This window comes from Tamandua tetradactyla, chromosome 20, assembly GCF_023851605.1.
Source record: "Tamandua tetradactyla isolate mTamTet1 chromosome 20, mTamTet1.pri, whole genome shotgun sequence".
Lineage (NCBI taxonomy): Eukaryota > Metazoa > Chordata > Mammalia > Pilosa > Myrmecophagidae > Tamandua > Tamandua tetradactyla.
In genome coordinates this window covers 13,461,524-13,479,709 of record NC_135346.1, presented here as the reverse complement: position 1 = coordinate 13,479,709, position 18,186 = coordinate 13,461,524, and the positions used below count along the sequence as shown (strand labels likewise).

Here is an 18,186-nt window from a genome sequence, read left to right as displayed (position 1 = left end):
GATCCCTGGTACACACCCCTGCAGTTGACCTTGTCTTCACTCTGAAGACAACCTTCCTGCTGATGTTACAATGTTGCAGGAAGTCCCCACCAAAATCACAAGTTTATGTGCATATATATGAACAGTCGGGTAACCAGAGCCCACAACACGGCAAGGTTACAAATGTAGTTATTCTTTGGAGGTACTGTTCCAAGCCTTTAGCTGAAGCTGATGTGATGATTCCTTCCTATTTTCTCCCAGAATGATTATGAGGTCAGGAAAAGCAATTTTTCCTATTGGGGATACTCTCCTAAATAGGAGTACAGTTAAGTGGGCTGTGGTATAAAGACCTTGTTTGTACAGGGGGAAGAGAAAAGAGCAACTGTGTCCTTCAGGCTTCAGACAGGAAGCAGCACAACCAACCCTTTGCTTTATTTAAGTGCTCCTATGTTTGCATTTTGCAGACTTAAAAAAACAGAAGCCTTCTCTCATTCCAGAAAGAATGAAAAGAAACAGCTTCAGGGATGGAAAAAGATGTTCCAGATTGGTGGAACCTGAGGAGATGCTTTTCAGGGAAAGCTCTGATCAATTCTAGACAAGTTCCTAACCCAGTGGCACTTTATGGATATAGTGTTCCCAAATATAAGACTTCAGAACTGGCTAAGATGACAGAAGTGTCATACTTTGGACCAGGATCATAATCACGGAAAAACTTTGCTAATTTGCTTCTTCCATTCACTAAAGAGGAAGTTTGGAGCCCATCCTTCCGAGGTTCTTGATTTTACCCGTTAAGGAGTAATGTTGCTGAGCTAAGGGAGAGTCACACATCCATAAGGTTTAAATAAAGAATGTAGTTCACCCATCTTTTCTGGGGAGTGGCTAAAACAAGCCCCAGCCCATGCCATGAACAGAGGAAACTTTAAAACTTCAAGTCAGTACTGACAAGACTGTTTAAAATCCTTCCAATAAAATTTAGTTTCTAATACCTTGGTTCTATACCATATAATAAACAAAGAAAACTACAGTAATTGTTTCCCTATCTGATAACAGCTCAGTTTTTCTTCCTTTTAGATGGGAACTGAAGTAAACAGGACATCCTGGCACAAAGTCCTTGTCTTATGGACAATTATATATACCTTTAATAGCTTTCCAACTATTGACTTTCTATTATTTATATATATAATCCCCACATATCTGAGATTCCTTCAGAACTTTGTGCTGTTGAGGAAAATAGAAAGGAATTTTAATAAACACAAGGATACCCAAACTGGTTCAGAAATGACCTCTACCTCCCAAACCTGGAAGAATTTTAAGATAAAAATATACTAGACATAGCTCTATATTGTACTATGAAACTCAGGTTTATCTCTTAAAGCATACTGAATGAGTAAGCTGAATAGAACCACCTTGTTTACTGAGCACAAAATAAACTGTTATTAAATCCTTCGCCTTTAATAGGTTCCTTCTCCACTACCTTCCACCTACAGAAGAATTTTTAGATCAGTTCCAGAAATTATTCATATTCACAAAACTTTTTCTGTGAGGGGGACAAGTTTCCGGAATTGAGGGCATTTCTAAGAACAGAAATAATATCTAGTCTATCGATAAAGTCAGTTCTTTCTATGAGAGACCAGAAATGTTCCCATATCCAGACTTTACTTGTTTACGTTTTAAAAAGAGGTGGAAAAAGGTGTTAACAAAACTTTTTCATCAGATAGCTACAAATCTGTTATGTAATGATTTAAATCAACTAAAGTATTTTTGCAATTTGGGATGAATATTTATGATTTAAGTTCAGTAGTACTTCCAAAACTAAAGTTAACCCCTTAATGTCCCTTAGAGGATAGTACAAGTTAAAAGACCAGCCTGAGTTTAAATGCCAGCTATATGACTTCCCTTCTAATAATAAACAAACATCTGTTTTAGCCTCTTGACATACCACACATTAATCCAATACTTAAAAGCAAGTCTTTTTTTTTATATACGATGACCTTATAAATGGAAGATTTATACCTGGTATTCAATTGAAGAAACAGGAATCTGTCATAAGGCTGAAGAAAAAAGCTGTGAAGAGTTATTGAGAAATGGAACCTTCCTCAGGATTTTCTCCAAGGGGAAGGTAGACTAGGTATGAGTTTTGCAGCATGTGTTTAATATATAATTTAACGTTCACTGACCTCCAAGCCAAGTAACATGTTAACTCCCTTATCTATCAATACTTGTCATGTTCCTCAATTTTATGTAGGGAAAGGAAAAATAGGTTAAAGATAAAAGTGGAACTTGAACAATATCCATTAGCATTTAATGAAATAAAGAGGGGAAGACCCTCACAGATACTGAATATTTAATATAAGAGTCAGCCACTGGAATAAATGTTTATAGAAACTATCACTTGTTTTAGAGCTGAACCATAAAAGTATCACACATTTAATATTATGATGCCAAAATAACTTTTAGCATTTTTAGGAGCATGATTCTAGGCAATGAACTCTCCTTTGTATCAAAGATCCTAAGACCATGAACTTGCCCCCAAATTTGCCAAGTAGTAACTTAAAGTGAAACAGCAGCACTTATTCATTGCAATGTTGCACTGTGCTTAATGAACAGACTACACATTGCCAGCTTGTAATCCAGTCACCAAAAGGAGAAACTGTTAATTTAATCCTAAACTATATGGATATGAGAAGAAACTCTTTGGGTTACTGAAATAGCTGTTTTAACTATTAGAAAGACTACAGAGGTGGTTCAACAGGATTTACTTGTATATTTTCCATTTTCTATACTATTTCAAGGCATAGGATAGCTTGGTGTCAGCTTTCTACAATACTGTTTTAAATTGATCCAGTAAACTAAGATGCAACACAGAGGTCTGATACAACTCAGGAGATTAAAAAACAAATCTCCACAAAGGAAAGAAACTCAGTAAGTCTTGGTGTTAAACATTTTCCAGAATAAACAGATATGCAAAAGGCAGTTTTCAAATGTTTAAATTACATCAAGATTCCTTCTAAACACCTGCCTTGCTCAACTTATTCACTGTTAACGATGGGAAATGTTTTTGGGAAATATTCATGGTTTTTCCATTAATCAAAAACCTTTTAAAGATGCTACCAAGCAGCAAAATAAGTCACATCAGCTCTTTCCTCATGGCAGAAGTGCTAATTGTGAAATTGCCAAAGGTACAGTTTAACAATAAGTAGTGCATAAAGAAACCACGATAAGTGGCTTAAATACAGAGCTGGACAGAATCAAACCAGTCAAGAACATAACTGTTCAATTAAAACTAATACAGGTACACTGAAAGTAAAGTTTCAAATAAAACTTGAAGAATTTCTTGATGATTTTATATATATATATATATATATCTGTTCTTTTGAGATTGGGACTGAAATGATCAATTAATGGACAGCTAGAGACTTATTAACCCCTCCTGCACAGATAAGGAAATAAGTGACAAAGTCTCTTGCACTGAAGTTATGTATTTTAACAGCTTTACATGTAATATTCATATATAAAAAACTTTAAGTGCTTTTCTCCAATTTAAAAATCTAAAGAATTCAAAAATAAGGCATTCAATATTTGAAAAAAGTACAGATTTACAAAATGTGTATATTCTGTCATGAAAACTCCACACCAACATTATACACTTGGAAAAAAATACAAACAGGATATATTACAAATTTATGTAGCAATAACTTAGTTCACACCATGCAATAAAAAGTACATTAATCAAGATACACAAGCTTTTGTAGGTTCTAAACTGAAGGATTTGTTTCTTTTTCTCTTTCTGCAGAATCCTTAAAACTGATGGCACTTAAAATTTGTTAGCCTTTCTACTGAGAGGTAAATTATACACAACAATGATGAAAAAGATTAACAGATCAATTATCTATTATGAATCATTCCAGCTTTGTTCAACAATGGCCGAAACTCTTTTTTCATATTCCCGTTTGTTTTCCTGATAAAGCTGTGCTGCCTGGCTATTAGCTGGACTGTTTGGATTTGGTTCATCCAATAGAGACTAGAAGGAAAGAAAAGAACAGGTTCTCAGATTTATTTATACCAGCTAGGGATGGGGTGAGTTGTCATAAAAAGTTATACAAAACAACAGAAATTATTTAACAGAGAAAAACAGTAGAGATGAGGATGTCTTACATATTTTTAGGTCTAAATGCTTGATACATACTATAGGTTTCCTGCTCCTACAGAACTTAGGCCTCCAAAACAAATAGCTTTCAGTTACCTTGAGACCTCTACTTTCAAACAAATCAGAAAGCAACAGTATTCTTTAGCATACTGCTTCTTTCTCATTAACCTGGATACCTATAAATAATTTAGCAACCAACATTTTCTCCAAAATTAAACCCTAATATTGTGGTTACTTTGCAAATGTCTGACAGTATGGTTAGGTGGTTAATCTTGTTTCTATAAATTAACTAAACACATACATATAATAGGGAGGGAACTAAAATGGGAAGGTGAAAAACAATGTTTATAAAATGACCAAATTTAAAGAAGTGTGATAGAAAAAGCCTCAAAAAGGTTAAAAACCAGACTGTTAGTTCTACTCCTCTCAAATCCATATAACTAAACATCTTCCTACTCCACCCCTCTCCTTAAAACTATCATTCAAGATCCACTTAAAATATTCTGTTAGAACGATTTGGCAAATAGTTAAAATATTTTCTTTTTAAATAGAATTTTTTGGATGAGGGAACATATCAATCCTACTCTGCAATTGGCAGTTTCCTGAGGATATTTCTGTTTTGTCAGTAATCTTTCTCTCCAAGATTTTCCACTGTCTTCTACAACCTCTGGCTATGTTTCATGGACATGAATAAGCATGATCTGTAAAAACACTTACTTCACTTACACACAATCAAGAAAGGGATTATGGATTTTATCCCATATGGTTATTAATAAAAAAGCAGACCAGTTAGCTGAAAATCATGGGTTCTTGTCTAAGCTAGCCATTGCTGGCTCAGCCTAGCAGCCAATAGGGTGCTAGAAAAGTTACTTGGTTCACTTGGTCTTCAGATTGCTCCTACAATACTGGATTGCATTCCAAAGAACACATACTTACCTGAATGGATGTTAAGATAGAAGATACATCATATGTTGGACTCCATCTGTTCTGAAGGATATCTAAACATATGCTACCATCAGCATACACTGCAAAGACAACACTACAATTGATCACATACTAACTTTGTCTCATCTAACAGTTAAAAGACAAATTTTTACCAAAACGAGAATACTTGGTGCAGCAAGAAGTTTTGAACATTAGGCAATAAGTAAAATATCTAACTCCTCTGTCTCATAGGGAAACCGATCTTAAAACTAAGGCCTCATATTTTGTATCTTTTCATCAAGAGCTAAGAGTTATTTTTTTTCAATACACACTTACGGCAAATCTGTTTAAAATCCATATTTGAAAATATTCCTAAATAAAGCTCTTAGAAAACTGCCTGTTTTTTGAAATAGTTATCCCACTCAAAGGAAAAAATCTTAGATACACACAAAGATTTATCTACAGGAAGACTATAATACTAATTGTAATATCATAGTGAAAAATTGGAAACTATCTTGTGATTCATAAAGAGGTCAGGAGTGGCTAAATAAATAATAGCATACATTCATATAACCAATACTAATGTAATTAAAATAAATGCAGAGTTCGTTTCCTCATGACTGCCCATGCCAAAAAAAATTAAATGCAGTCACAAAAAACATGTGTAACATTAAATGTCAAAATCTAAGTAATGGTAATCTACAGATATCAGGATTATCTACAGATATTAGGATTATCAACGACAAAAAAAACCCATTCTTGTACTGTATGATTTTTTGTCATGTGGATGAACAGATTCCTTTCATAACCAAAAAAAATAAAAAATGAAAAATATTAAGTGATTAACATTTAAAATTTTTTTGACCATTTGAGAAGGTTTTTCCCTTTCTTAGACTGTTTAAGTGAAAATATTAATTAATGAACATAAATTGTTACCCACTTGTGAACTATATATATATATATATGTAAGATAAATTTCTAGAAGTAGAAGTGCTATGTTGACAAAGGGTAAATGCATTTAAACTTTATAGACACTGTCAAATTGTGGAACAAGTCAGACCACTTTATATAAAAACAGGAATAAATGAAGTTTTGGGGAGTGCTGGGGCAAATCACACTTAAATATTGTCATCCTCAGGGCTCTATCCTAGGACCTCTTTCTCCTTATCCTTTAATACACCCTTTGGGCAATCACACTCACTTTCATAGCCTCAGTTACTATTTATGAGCACAGCAGCACACCCAACTGCTTACAGTCTATCTCACAAGAACATCAAACTGTGATGATGATTCTAAATTTAGAATGCCCAAAGCAGAAATCATTTCTGTAAAACTCATTTAAGTATAAAACAACTTAGAAGTTTTGAACCAGTAACTATTTTTGAGAAGCAATTCAAAAGCAAACTAGAATCCTGATATCAATGATCTGATAAATGGATAAACAAAATGTGGTATATCCATATAATGGAATATTATTTGGAAATGAAAAGAAAAAAAGGTACCAATATAACACAGATGAACCATGGAGACATTTTAAGTGAGGGAAGCCAATCACAAAAAAGCAGATAGTGTATGATTCCATTCATATGAAATGTCAAATCTATTAGATTAGTGGTTGATTAGAGTTGGCGTAATTGGGGAGAAATAGGGAGTGACTACTAACAGATATGGATTTTTCTAGAGGATGAAAATATTCAAAATTAGACATTTCAATTCAACACTGAAATTGTTGAACTGAAGGTTCAGTTCCCAGACTATGCACCATCCCCTTCCCCCCAAAATTGAATTGATGCCCAACTCTAAATGTTCCCCCTGCAAGTAGGTTAGCTGATAGGGAAAGACTAAATTTGAATGAGCAAAGGTAAAGATTTTGGAAAAGAAGTCTTTCACATGGTAATTTCACATTCAGGAATACAAATGTGATACAAGCAAACAGCAAGAAATCAGTGAAGACCTAATTTAAGAAGAACGACTCAATGATAGTTTATGAAGTTACTAATAAAATAAATTTCTCCTTAAAATGCAAATGGAACAATACTTCTGAAGGAAAAAATAGAAAACTTCATTAGAAGTCTCTATTAAACATACACTCTTTTGACCCAGTAATTCCACTTCTAAAAATTTATTTTAAGGAAATAACCATGGGTTTTGGAAAGATAATATTTTCAAGAATATTCAACATTTATTAAAATAGCGAACAACCAACAATTGGACATTGATTAAACAAATTATGGTAAATTAGTACATAGATCATCTTGTAGCTATTAAAAACAATGCAGAATATTCAACAAGAAAAAATATTCATAGTATGTCAAAAATTAATTTTATATATACACTGATCCCAATTTTAAGTAAATATTTACTTGTATTTTTTAGAAGAAAAATTATGTGACAAATTCTTTTTGGCACCTTTCATATTTTCTACAAATAAACATGGATTACTTTAAAATCAGAACTTATTAAAAAAAAAATCTAGAAGTTGGCCCTAAGATGCCACACTGAGGAGGTAAACAGTAACTTTTCCTATCATTTCCAAAGTCTAATAAATGTGACTTACCATTTGGATGAAACATTTTGGATAAAAACCTAACAGTTGGTGGTTTATTTGGATATTCTTCAGAAAATTCTATTACTAGCTTAAAAGTACCTAGACAAAGAAAAAAACACACACACAACAAAATAATTATGGTAAAGATAGGCAAACTCTTTTAACGATTTCAACAATGAATTCCCAAACCCATAGTAGTTTTTGTACAACCACAGAAAAATCAGTATGCATCTTGTCTTAGCATGTAAAACATAACAAATACATTTATATGAGGACTGGTAAAAGAAAATATTGGCAAGGACTTGGAGAACTCACATGCTACTGGGGAGTGCTATCAGTCGTATTTTTGGAAGGTAACTTAACTCTGGTTTCCAACATTTAAAATGCACATGTGGGGAACTCCAAATCATTTATTATACCTTCTAGAAGGGGGGTGCCAAAGGATTTTGAGAAGGGATGACTACTACATGACAAATGACCCATACTGGCGTCATTTGTGAAAGGGCCTGTTCTGTCCCCATAACATTCTTACACCAAGAGTTGTTATGTTGTTTTACCTGCCTACTTCTGGTTACACAACAGGGTAAATTTTGCTCAGTGTATTAACAGCTCTATTTCCCAAATATAACCACTATTAATGGTTTCGTGTTTGTCTTTCCAGACTCTGCAGGTACTTTTCAACCAACCAGAACATTTTATTTTAAGGAAACCTACCTGATGAGTGGAGAGGCCCTTCAACTACAAGCCCTTGTGGCCATACTCACAGGAAGTTGGGACACATTCCTAACAAAGCCAGTAAAACTTTAAACCATTCCAGATGTTTCTGGAAGGTTGTTTCCTTATTTCATCAATGCAGTTAAAAAAAAAAACAAAAGAAAACAAACCTTTCTCAGCTTAAATAAACCATCCTAGCTAGCTCCAGTCTACCAAGATTACAGGCTCGTTTTCATTAAAATATTTTATAGTAATTTCACTATAAAAGTTGTATATTTGTTATACAACTTCTACTTCTTTACATTTTGTTGTTTGGGAATCTTGGATCAGGGAAGCCAAAGGTACAAGCAAAACTGAAGGCAATTTCTCTATATTTTGGTATATTAATAATGAAGTTAGACTTAAATGCTTAAGGATATATTCTTAAAATTCACATTTTGTTTTTTTAAATTACAAAAATAGCTACACATTGTAAAAATTACAGGCAAAACACAAATATGGAGTAGCTATTCTTAAGGCTTTCCATCTCAGAAGCAAAACACTCCATCCACCATACAGATACCACAGGCAACAACCTCAAGAGCAGCACAGTAAAATAATTAGAAAGTGATGAGCTTTGAGTATTATGTTTTTAAAATATAATTTAATTTTTAAAGACAGGCTGTTTAGTAATCAGCTCACTAAAAATTCCTAAGATTTTAACAAACTGGCTCTCGTGAATGGATACAAACTGACCAGAGCACACCAATGATCATACCTACTGATATCTGCTGTTTTAGAAATTATAATTAATAACTATTCTTCAAAAAAATGTAAGAAGAATAGCACTGTTTTACATTTTTGCAAATCTCTTTAATATCTGGTTTAATAGAAGACAGCTCGATTTTCATATCTGCTTCGGCATTCAATGTGCTACAATATGTTATTCTGGTGGAAGCACGAGAAAATCCAGCCTCATATAAATAAGCAATTGAAAAACGGAGAAATATCCTTTTGAGATAATTGTGGATATCCTTTTTTAATATTACACTGCATAAGAAGTGGTAGTTTTTCAAAGGTAACTTATAATGTGGAATCTGAAACCCTATCAATAAGCTTTTTGTACTTTTACATTGAGATATGTCGCACTTTGAATAGATCTTTTAGCCATCTATGATTTTATAATATTATATACTGGCCATTTGGAAACTACCATTTCACTGAGTTATATTGATCTTCCAAATGTTGCCATATATTCCATTATATAAAATTTCACTGTAGGCAATACGACCTACTTTTCTCATTAGAAAAGTCTTTAAACACGGGAAGCCATCAAGTTCATGGTAGTTGATACAAGTTTTTGTAAAATGCCAATTATAGCCTTAAAGCACTAATTTTATCATTGTCAACAACTTTTGTCAGTTGCTTTTCTCATTTAGGTCACTTAATGAGAATGTGTCTACCAAATATTCAAACCTGAATAACTACAGTTTGTCTATGATTCTCTCCAGTATGCCATGAAAAAAATGCTACCTCAAGTTGTAGAAATGCTTCTTGTCCAGACAGCCATTATACTTCAGTATGTTTGTGATTTATGATTACTTTCATTTCAACACATAAAATATTAAAAAACACATATATATACTCATTATTGTTTTTACTGTCATGGACCCCCAGGGGTTTATGGAGCATACTTGAAAATTCCTGGTATAGAATAAGAAAGCTTAAGTCCTTACATACCTCCCTCCTCCCTTCAATTCTTTGCTTCTACCTAGAAGCAATATTGATAACAGTGTGGTATATAATTCTTCAAAAATAGACACATACAATTTTGCACGTATGCATTTAATAAAAATGAGATTCTACAACATACATTAATTCTCAAACTTTTTTCCTACCAAATCTATCAGACATAAACCCAGCTCTACCTTACTTTTAAACAGGTTCATAATATTCCGAGTTTAAATCTACTATAATTACTTAACCACTTTCCCTACTGGACATTTAGACTATCTCCTCACAAGTAGTGCTGCAACCAATATCCTTGGTACAAGTATTCCTGATGGATAAGCTCATGTGTAATGGCTTATATAACTTATCAATTATAAATATATGTATCAATTACAAATATACATTAGAACTAGTGTCTAATTTGCTTTGCATCTAGTAAAAACACCCAACCTGAAACGCAAAATTATACAGAATGTTAACTACTAATGGGCATTAAATGCTAATTTTATGTGACGCTACTGGCAGTTACGTATAAGGAAAATTTCAGCTCAATATCTATCAATATAGATAAAGTAAAAAAAAAAAAGCATGACTACTCTCCTCCTGTTTATCTTGAGGACATCTCTAACATGCTACAAAGCCATCTGAATATAAACTATTCTCAACACAGATCCGGCCATCTAGGTTTACAATTCTATGACCAAATAGCAAAATAACAGAGAAAACTGGCAATGGAGGTGATCAAGCTGACGTAAGAAGACCTTTGTCAACTTTAACTTTTCAGTAGCTTTATTTAGTTTTGACTTGGCCTGTTAATAGAATATGGTTTTAAATAGTTATGTTGGTGTTAATATTTCCTACTTAAAAACACTCTCTTAATATAGAATACATAATGAGAATGACTTACCATCTTCAAAGGGTGTCCCTTCTGGTCTGAAAACAAGAAGATTTCTGATTAAAATTAGTTTTTCATTTTGATTTTTCCTGATCTTCAGAAGTAGAAAGAATAAACTCCAAAAGGCAAAGAAGGGCTTATTCTGATCATTAATGGACTTCTTAGGATATTGCTAGTGTGACACCATTTAGTCCTGGATTTTAATAGATACAGGCATAACGAATAACTTTCATTTTCTAAGTTTTTCTCTTTGGGTGGTTTTACAAAAATATATATATAAAATTCAGTTCATAAATGCTGACCAGTCATTTCGTAAACATGAGCATTCTTAGGAGAAATAGTCATCATATTTCCAATTTACATCAGTAAGCTTGAAATCAATATCCTGTTAAGATAATTATGGCACCAAACCAAAGTGCCCTGGTTGATTTCCCACAATTAGCAGTTCCCAGCATCAGCTCTTATTCAAATTGGTCATTCATAAAAGATGAGACCAAGAAAGCCACTTTCTTTTCTCCTCATCTTTTCCTTGCTTCCACATTCCAATTTCATCTTTCCTGACCAGCAGCATTAAGTGTAATTATTACTTGCAAAGCACATTCAAGACCTCAAAGAAGCATAACTGTCTGGATGTAACAAAGTTATCACTTTCCTCTAAAAGGGTGAACTTCATTAGCTTTTTCAACAGTTTTTAATGTAGACTTGATTTTGTGGCAACTGAAAATTCTGCTTATGAAAGTGGTCTTTTGAAACAAACCTGAATTTTAACTTTTAGTGTAAAACCCAAGTATAAAAAGAGTGAAAGATAAAATGGTTCAAGTCCAGGAAAACCAAAGAAAAGGTAAAAGGAAATTTTACATTAAAAAGTACGTGATATATATTTAACATGCAAGACTGCTTCTGAAATGGCTCCATTCGGTTGTAATTTACACTAGGCTGTGAAACATTTTCATTTAAATTCTTGCCACAGAAGAGGTTCTCAACATTTTTGGTTCCAAGCCCTTTTACAGTTTCAAGACAATGTGAGAATAAACAAATGTTTATCTCTTCTTTTATCATTCCATTCAACTTAGTTTTAAATGTTAATTTTTAGCAAGTAAAACACAAAAGTGATTATAAAATCACATGTAATGGGACGGGCCACGGTGGCTCAGCGGGCAGAGACCCGGGTTCGATTCCGGGTGCCTGCCCATGCAAAAAAAAAAAAAAAAAAAAAAAAAAAATCACATGTAATGATGCCAAAGAACAAATAATATTTTTTTAAAGTGCCAAAACTTTTATCAAAAACAATTTTAATTTACTCTGCAGTTTCAGTCCTTAAGATCCCTGATTCCACTTCAGTCTTTTCTACTAGACATCCACTATATATTCACTCTTTCCAAAGAAATCACTACAATTATCATTTGCTTGCTTTATCTTTCAACTCACCCAAATATAACTGCATTCCACTGCATGATGTTGTTTTCAGATGGTGCGCCACTGACACCCACAGGTGGGTCCTCTTGCAATCTAGGAATCCAGAGTAATAATTCAAAAAATTAAACATTAAGGCCACTAAGGAGAACAAAAAGAACACCTATGGTCTTTTTACCACCTATCTTTGTGACACAAACTAAATCTATTTCCTTGTCCTTGTGGGCTGAGCTGGGATGCATCATGATTTAAAACCCACCACCACCGTATAATCATTAAATTCTTCTCCAAACTACCTAAAAGTCCAAAGGGCTTGGGATTCATTTCTCTTCAAATATCTTCAAGGTGCCTGCCCTCTGGAACCAAAAAAAAAAAAAAAAAAAAAAATACAAAACCCTCAAGTGCCACAATATTTTTACGAAACCATCAATTTTGCTGCTCCATCATGAAAAGACAATGTACAGAGTCCTAATCACAGGTACCTGTACAAAAACAAAGAAGAAAAAAAAAAACCTCAGAGTAAACTAAAGGACCGAAAACGCCATTAAACCCGATTAGCAAACTAGTTTTAGGAAGAACTACTTTACCTCACACGCTTCCACTAGTAAGACGCTTCAGTTTGTTTTTCTGCCAGTCTCTGAAGGCTCTACACTAACACCAAATCATGCCTCGCAGACTATGAACCTCACACAAAGCTTCCTTCCAAATTCCTCACAGTCAAATTTTTGTAACCTGAAGACCCTTGGAAAATTATCGGACCCATGTGCTCAACCCAGAAGAAAAGCAATAAAGAATCAGGAGAACTTTCGGGGACTAATCTGTTATCTCCCGATCTCAAGCTTTAGAAAAACAACTTTTGCATCAAGTAGAACATCTTTCAAAGACTGTCACGATTCAATAAAGGCTACATTATATATACAAAGATGTAATGCTGTCATGTGGCATGATACTTTGCCCATTAGTCTACATAAAAATGGTTCTTTTTAGTCAACCTCAGGCAAATCAGGCCACGAAAAATTGAAGCCAGAGAGCATATAAACTGCTTGGAGCTCATCAAAGGAAAACGGTTAGAGAAGCTACAGATGAATTCAAAATTAGCCAAAGCCCAATACAATGCCTTCCAAATGCCTCACCTAAGGCTTTATAATGGAGAAGTTGAAAGGTTACTTCCCGAGCGGCTAATCTAAGTTTTTATACTACATATTTTGTCTCAACCAAGACAAGTCTTTCAGAACAAAATACGGCTTATACTGAGAAGGGCAGTGTTAAATTCTCTCATTCTTTATCTTTCGAACCTCTGGGTATTCAGTAAAAGGTAAACATTTTTGGGGAAAAAGCATTTTATTCTAACCCCAACAGGTCTTCACAAAACCCAATTTCACAAAAGGAGGCCCAGGGAGTATCAGGCTAGCTCCCGTCTGAGGGAAGGCATTTTTTCCAGACTTCAGAGACTATAGATAGGGCTTCATACACTAGCCCCAGAGGTGAGTTCCAGAAAACACTGGCAGCCTAGGGTGCCGGCCCGACACTCAGGCCTCCCAGCCAGCTCTCAAGGTCTTTCCAGGCAGGCGGAAGCAGAATCGGGTTTCGGAGAAAGGATTAACCACCTCGAACCTCGCACAGCAGACCCCACCCTCACTGCAGAATGGGAAGGAATGGGGGCGGGGGCTCTTTTCGCTCAAACCTTGCCCCGGAGAGATGACCGCAGAGTCATCGAACAAAGCTGACTGGAGCAGCAGGAAGGAACAAGCTTCTGCAACAGAGCTTACTTTTAAGGGGCAGGGAGGGGGTGCAGGAGGGTGCTGGGCCCGTGAGCAAGAGGACTGAGCGCTAAGGAAAGACGTCGGACATCTGGCCGAAAACGGGCGGCGGGGAGCCCTAGGCCGGCAGATAGCACGTCCTAGTTTACTTTTTTGGGGGTGCTGGAGGGAGTATCGAAAAATTTTAACCCAGAGTGAGAAAGAGGAAGAGGGAACGGAGGCTAGAACTGGGCTCCATTGGTCTCGCTGGGACCCGTAGCCGGTCCCCCTTGGGTAATGTGGGGAAAGATGTCCGGAATCCCGGTCCTGCAGTCCGGAGCTTTGGGGAAGAGCCGTCAATTAAGCGAAGGTTAAGGTCTTACCGCTTGAAATCCCGCATGAGCCTCCTCCTGGCCGGGGTCGACATGCTTCCCCAGCTGCCCCGCGGTCAGTCTGAGAGAAAAGAGTCCCACGCAGCCCCCCCACCCCCGGCGCGCCTCCCGAATTACTGTGGGTCACCAGCGCGGCTGCCGAGGCTGACAAACAACCCTGCAATGACGTCTCCCTCCGCCGCCTCCAGATCCCTCCGCCCTCTGCCAGTACCACAGAGCGAGGGGTGGGGAAGAAGGGAAGCGAGGGCAGAGTTGAGAGAGCTCGTTCTGGGAGCCCTGCAATCGGGACTGCTCCCATTTTGGTTTTCTAAGCGAATCGACAAATTGTGTTCTCTATACTTAGAAAAGAGATTGTGGATTAAGAGACACGGAGACCGAAACTCCACCCTGACTTCCCCTCTTCACTAGATTAGACTCGGCCGGGTGGGGAGAGAGGAACGCATCCGGGGCCAGATTTCAGGGAAAGGAGGTGGAATGACGTAAGATCACGTGACCTCCGCCGGCGTTGTCAACAATCCACCCGAGAGGGGGAGGGGGCGAAGTATCTAGAACCACGTGTTCCTATGACGCGACAAGAACGGATCACGTGAGGAACCCTCCTGGATCAGAGTTTTAATCAGGTCTATGAATCGGGGAGCTAAGTTTATGGGGCTGAAGGCGGGTTCACACCTTTATTAGTTTTTCATCCAGTTTGTTCCGGGTTTAGTGAACAAGTTATCAAAGCGATCATGCCGGAAGCAAGTTTCTATTGCTTCCTAAATCTTTAAAACAGGGCCCAAAATAATTTGGACTTAAACCCCCCTTTGGCTGTTCACTGGTTTATAAAATCAGGTGGAAGAGTGGAAGCAAAGGGAGGAAGTGGTAGGTACCTCCCTCTTCTATCAAGTGCAACATTGCATCTTGAGGCCCACACAAAACAAAATACCCTGAAATGCTTTAGAGTCACCAGATAGCCAATTTCTGCATTGCAGTGGCATTTCTAGGGTTATAACTTAGAGGTGAAGATTGTTTACCTATTGTCCAGGGCTTGGTTGGGATCAATATGGAGTTAGTTTTGATTTTCCTGTATAGGTCTGCTCTCACCTGAGGATTTGTGTCAAGAGTTCGTCTGTTTGGGTACTGTAGAGTATCTTTGTATTTGTCATGAAATACAAGTGTATTGTCTTAAGAGTATGGTTGGTTGGGGGGTTGAAAAAGCCTACAAATAGTTCACATCTGGGGAGAGATTGCACTGACACTGGTGGAGTTAGAAATCTAGCCTGAGTTAACTATTTTCTCCATTAAGCAAGAAAGGTAAAAATAAGCCAGAAGTGCCCCCTTCCCATGGGGGCTCAGAAGTGATGACCCTGCCATTTTCTCTAGTCACTAAGTTCCCTCCCTCTGATTCCCTTTCTGGCTCCAGGTCTTTGTTGGTCAAGAGGACTCTTAGTTCTTTTGGATCCATCTGGCGAATTCCTCAGCTTAAGGTGGGGGAAATGAAGCTCTTGGCATTGCCCATATTTTCTTCAGCTTGCCCATAGTTCCAAGGAATCAAAAAAGATTAATTTTTTCCACTTTCTTGGTATCCTTCTTTCTTCAAACCCTGAATTCTGTCTTTTCGCCTTGGTGATCAAGTTAGCCGGGACTCAATCTAGACAGGTCCTATTTATGCCTTCACAATTTTTATTTTTTTGACTTCCTACCATAGCAACCTTAATCCTCACAGCTAGGGAGAAACATACATAGGGTAGGTTTACATGCAGTGAAATGACACTGAACAGAAAAAGCTAAAGAGAAGGTAAACTTAAAAAAAAAATCATGTTTTCATAGCAACTTATAATTATATTGTAAACTAACAGTTAATAGTTTTCCAAAATGAAGCGATTACCTTTTTTTCCCCATGGGCAGGCACCAGAATCGAACCCGGTCTCTAGCAGGGCAGGCAAGAACTCTGCTAAGCTACATTGGCCCACCCAAGTAATTACATCTAATTCGGAGAAGGTCTTAGAGCAGTGTATAAACAGGATTATTGGTTGCCCTGATTACTGGGTCTGCCATAACCTATTTAAGAAAAAATCATTTTAAAGTCATTATTGCATATCCAAGTGATCTTACAGCTCTATATTGTGAGTTCACTGAGGGCAAGGAGTCAGTCTTATTCATGATCTGTCCCTTGCAAATGTTTAACCGACCATAAATATGGAACAAATGTTTACAGCAAGTCTGGGCTGACTATACTATTTACTGTGACATTTTTATTCATGCACAGGGAATACTTAACAGTTGATTAACTTCTCAAAAGGAAAGGTTTGAATATTTTGCTGGTGAAAATGAAAACCACGGTGACCTCTCCTTCCCTTCCTGTTCATAATCTCAACAACCAATTCCTTCACCCCATCCCAGTTAAATCAGAATCTGAGGGTGGTACGTTATAAAAAGCTCTGAAGGTGTGATTTTATGGTGCACGCTGATGGGGGAACTGTTGGACTGGAATTTATTGGATAATAATGCCCTTCCTCTTATTTAGGCAAAACATGGCAAAATGATCTGTTCCTTGCAAATGTTTAACCGACCATAAATAGGGCAAAATTTGGCTTTCTATACATTTAACTCATTTTACAGAAAAAAAGAAATTAAAGCCTCGAGAAAAACGGGACTCCCAGGGCACTTGCTCTAGTGAAAGCCTTGTTGGAAGGTGACTTCTATGTCCAATTCTTAAACAATCAGACACTTGTTTTTTTCTATGCCATCGTATGTTAGCATACATACATAAGTGATGGAACCCTTTAAATTATTTGCTTTCCCAAAGAAGGAGTTCTAGAGTTTTGACATGTGAGAGTTCTGAAAGAGAATTACTAGGAGTTGGAAACATTCGGAAAGCATATAGTAGATATTCACAAAACGTTCTTGACAACATAAAAACCATCTTCGTTTTAAGCATGAATGTCAACAGCTGAGGTCGTACCCAAGCCGACAAGTTTCAATGCAGCTAAATAACCTGGCCAACAATTACACACGTTTTCTTTTTTGGACACAACTCCCTCCTCGATCCAGCACAAGAGCCTGGTGTTCCTCCGGCCTGGGATTCCACAACGTAGGCCGGACACGCCTCCCTGCGAGTCTTCTCCAGCAGATTTGCAGGCGTAGTCACTCTGCAATTAAAATGAGGATGGTCCCCGTCCAAGTTCAAAACTAACCTTGTGAAGAGGTCGGGGTTGGAGCGACACCAACCGGTCCCCACCGTGCTTCACTAGAGCCTTCTAGAAGCTCGTTTCCGCATCTTCTCACTTTCCCTTCCGGGTTGAAACCAGCTGCTATTCCGGTCTTGCGCACTAGGGCTCGAGCGCTGTGTCCCTCACAGTTGCCATGGTAGCAGGCTGCGGGGGAAGTGGCTGGGCTGGCGGGTATAGTTGGGTCAGTGAGGAGTTACCCGGCCAGCAGGACTGCAGGATGGGCTGAGGCGGCGGCGGCGGCGGCTTCCCGAACCAGGTCGACAGTGGGGCGAAGGGCGCGATGCTGGTCCGAGACCCTTAGACGTACGGTTTGAGGAACGGGCGAGGCCGAGGCTGGGTCTCGGGGCTTTATTATGTAGGCGATGACTGTAGTGCGGGAAGTCCCATATTTGACCGGAGGATTACAGGTTGTTTGCGGAGCCCACCCTTGATGGATGTGTGACATGTAATAAGGGAATCTCTGTGTTGATGGGAATGACCAAGGCAGCAGGAGAACCCCTTATAAACCTCTTA

General features: G+C 37.2%; 2 protein-coding genes across 18 annotated transcripts in view; one reads left to right on the top strand and one right to left on the bottom strand.

Annotated features, from left to right (window-relative positions):
• Positions 1-3,648: 3,648 nt before the first annotated feature.
• On the bottom strand, positions 3,649-18,035 carry UBE2B (ubiquitin conjugating enzyme E2 B). Of its 6 annotated transcripts, none has more exons than XM_077138474.1 (6): positions 17,638-18,035; positions 12,346-12,426; positions 10,930-10,973; positions 7,608-7,697; positions 5,063-5,151; positions 3,649-4,000 (listed from the first exon to the last, which is right to left on the bottom strand). In XM_077138474.1, exons 2-6 carry the CDS (start codon positions 12,369-12,371, stop codon positions 3,872-3,874), a joined length of 378 nt encoding a protein of 125 aa, XP_076994589.1. In that variant the 5' UTR covers positions 12,372-12,426; positions 17,638-18,035; the 3' UTR covers positions 3,649-3,871. The 6 variants fall into 6 exon arrangements, with proteins under 6 accessions (XP_076994589.1, XP_076994590.1, XP_076994585.1 ...); XM_077138475.1 differs by having other exon boundaries at positions 10,930-10,955; positions 17,638-18,029; XM_077138470.1 differs by lacking the exon at positions 17,638-18,035 and adding an exon at positions 14,453-14,836 and having other exon boundaries at positions 10,930-10,950.
• Positions 14,706-18,186, top strand: part of CDKL3 (cyclin dependent kinase like 3) — a 187,181-nt gene continuing 183,700 nt past the window's right edge. For 4 of the 12 annotated variants that reach the window (XM_077138465.1, XM_077138464.1, XM_077138462.1 and 1 more), the window contains exon 1: positions 17,360-17,976. The gene's annotated coding sequence lies outside the window, so the exon portion shown is untranslated. Of the gene's footprint in view, positions 15,082-17,358; positions 17,977-18,186 lie in introns of those variants that run through there. The other 8 variants (XM_077138467.1, XM_077138469.1, XM_077138466.1 and 5 more) reach the window with 5 other exon arrangements.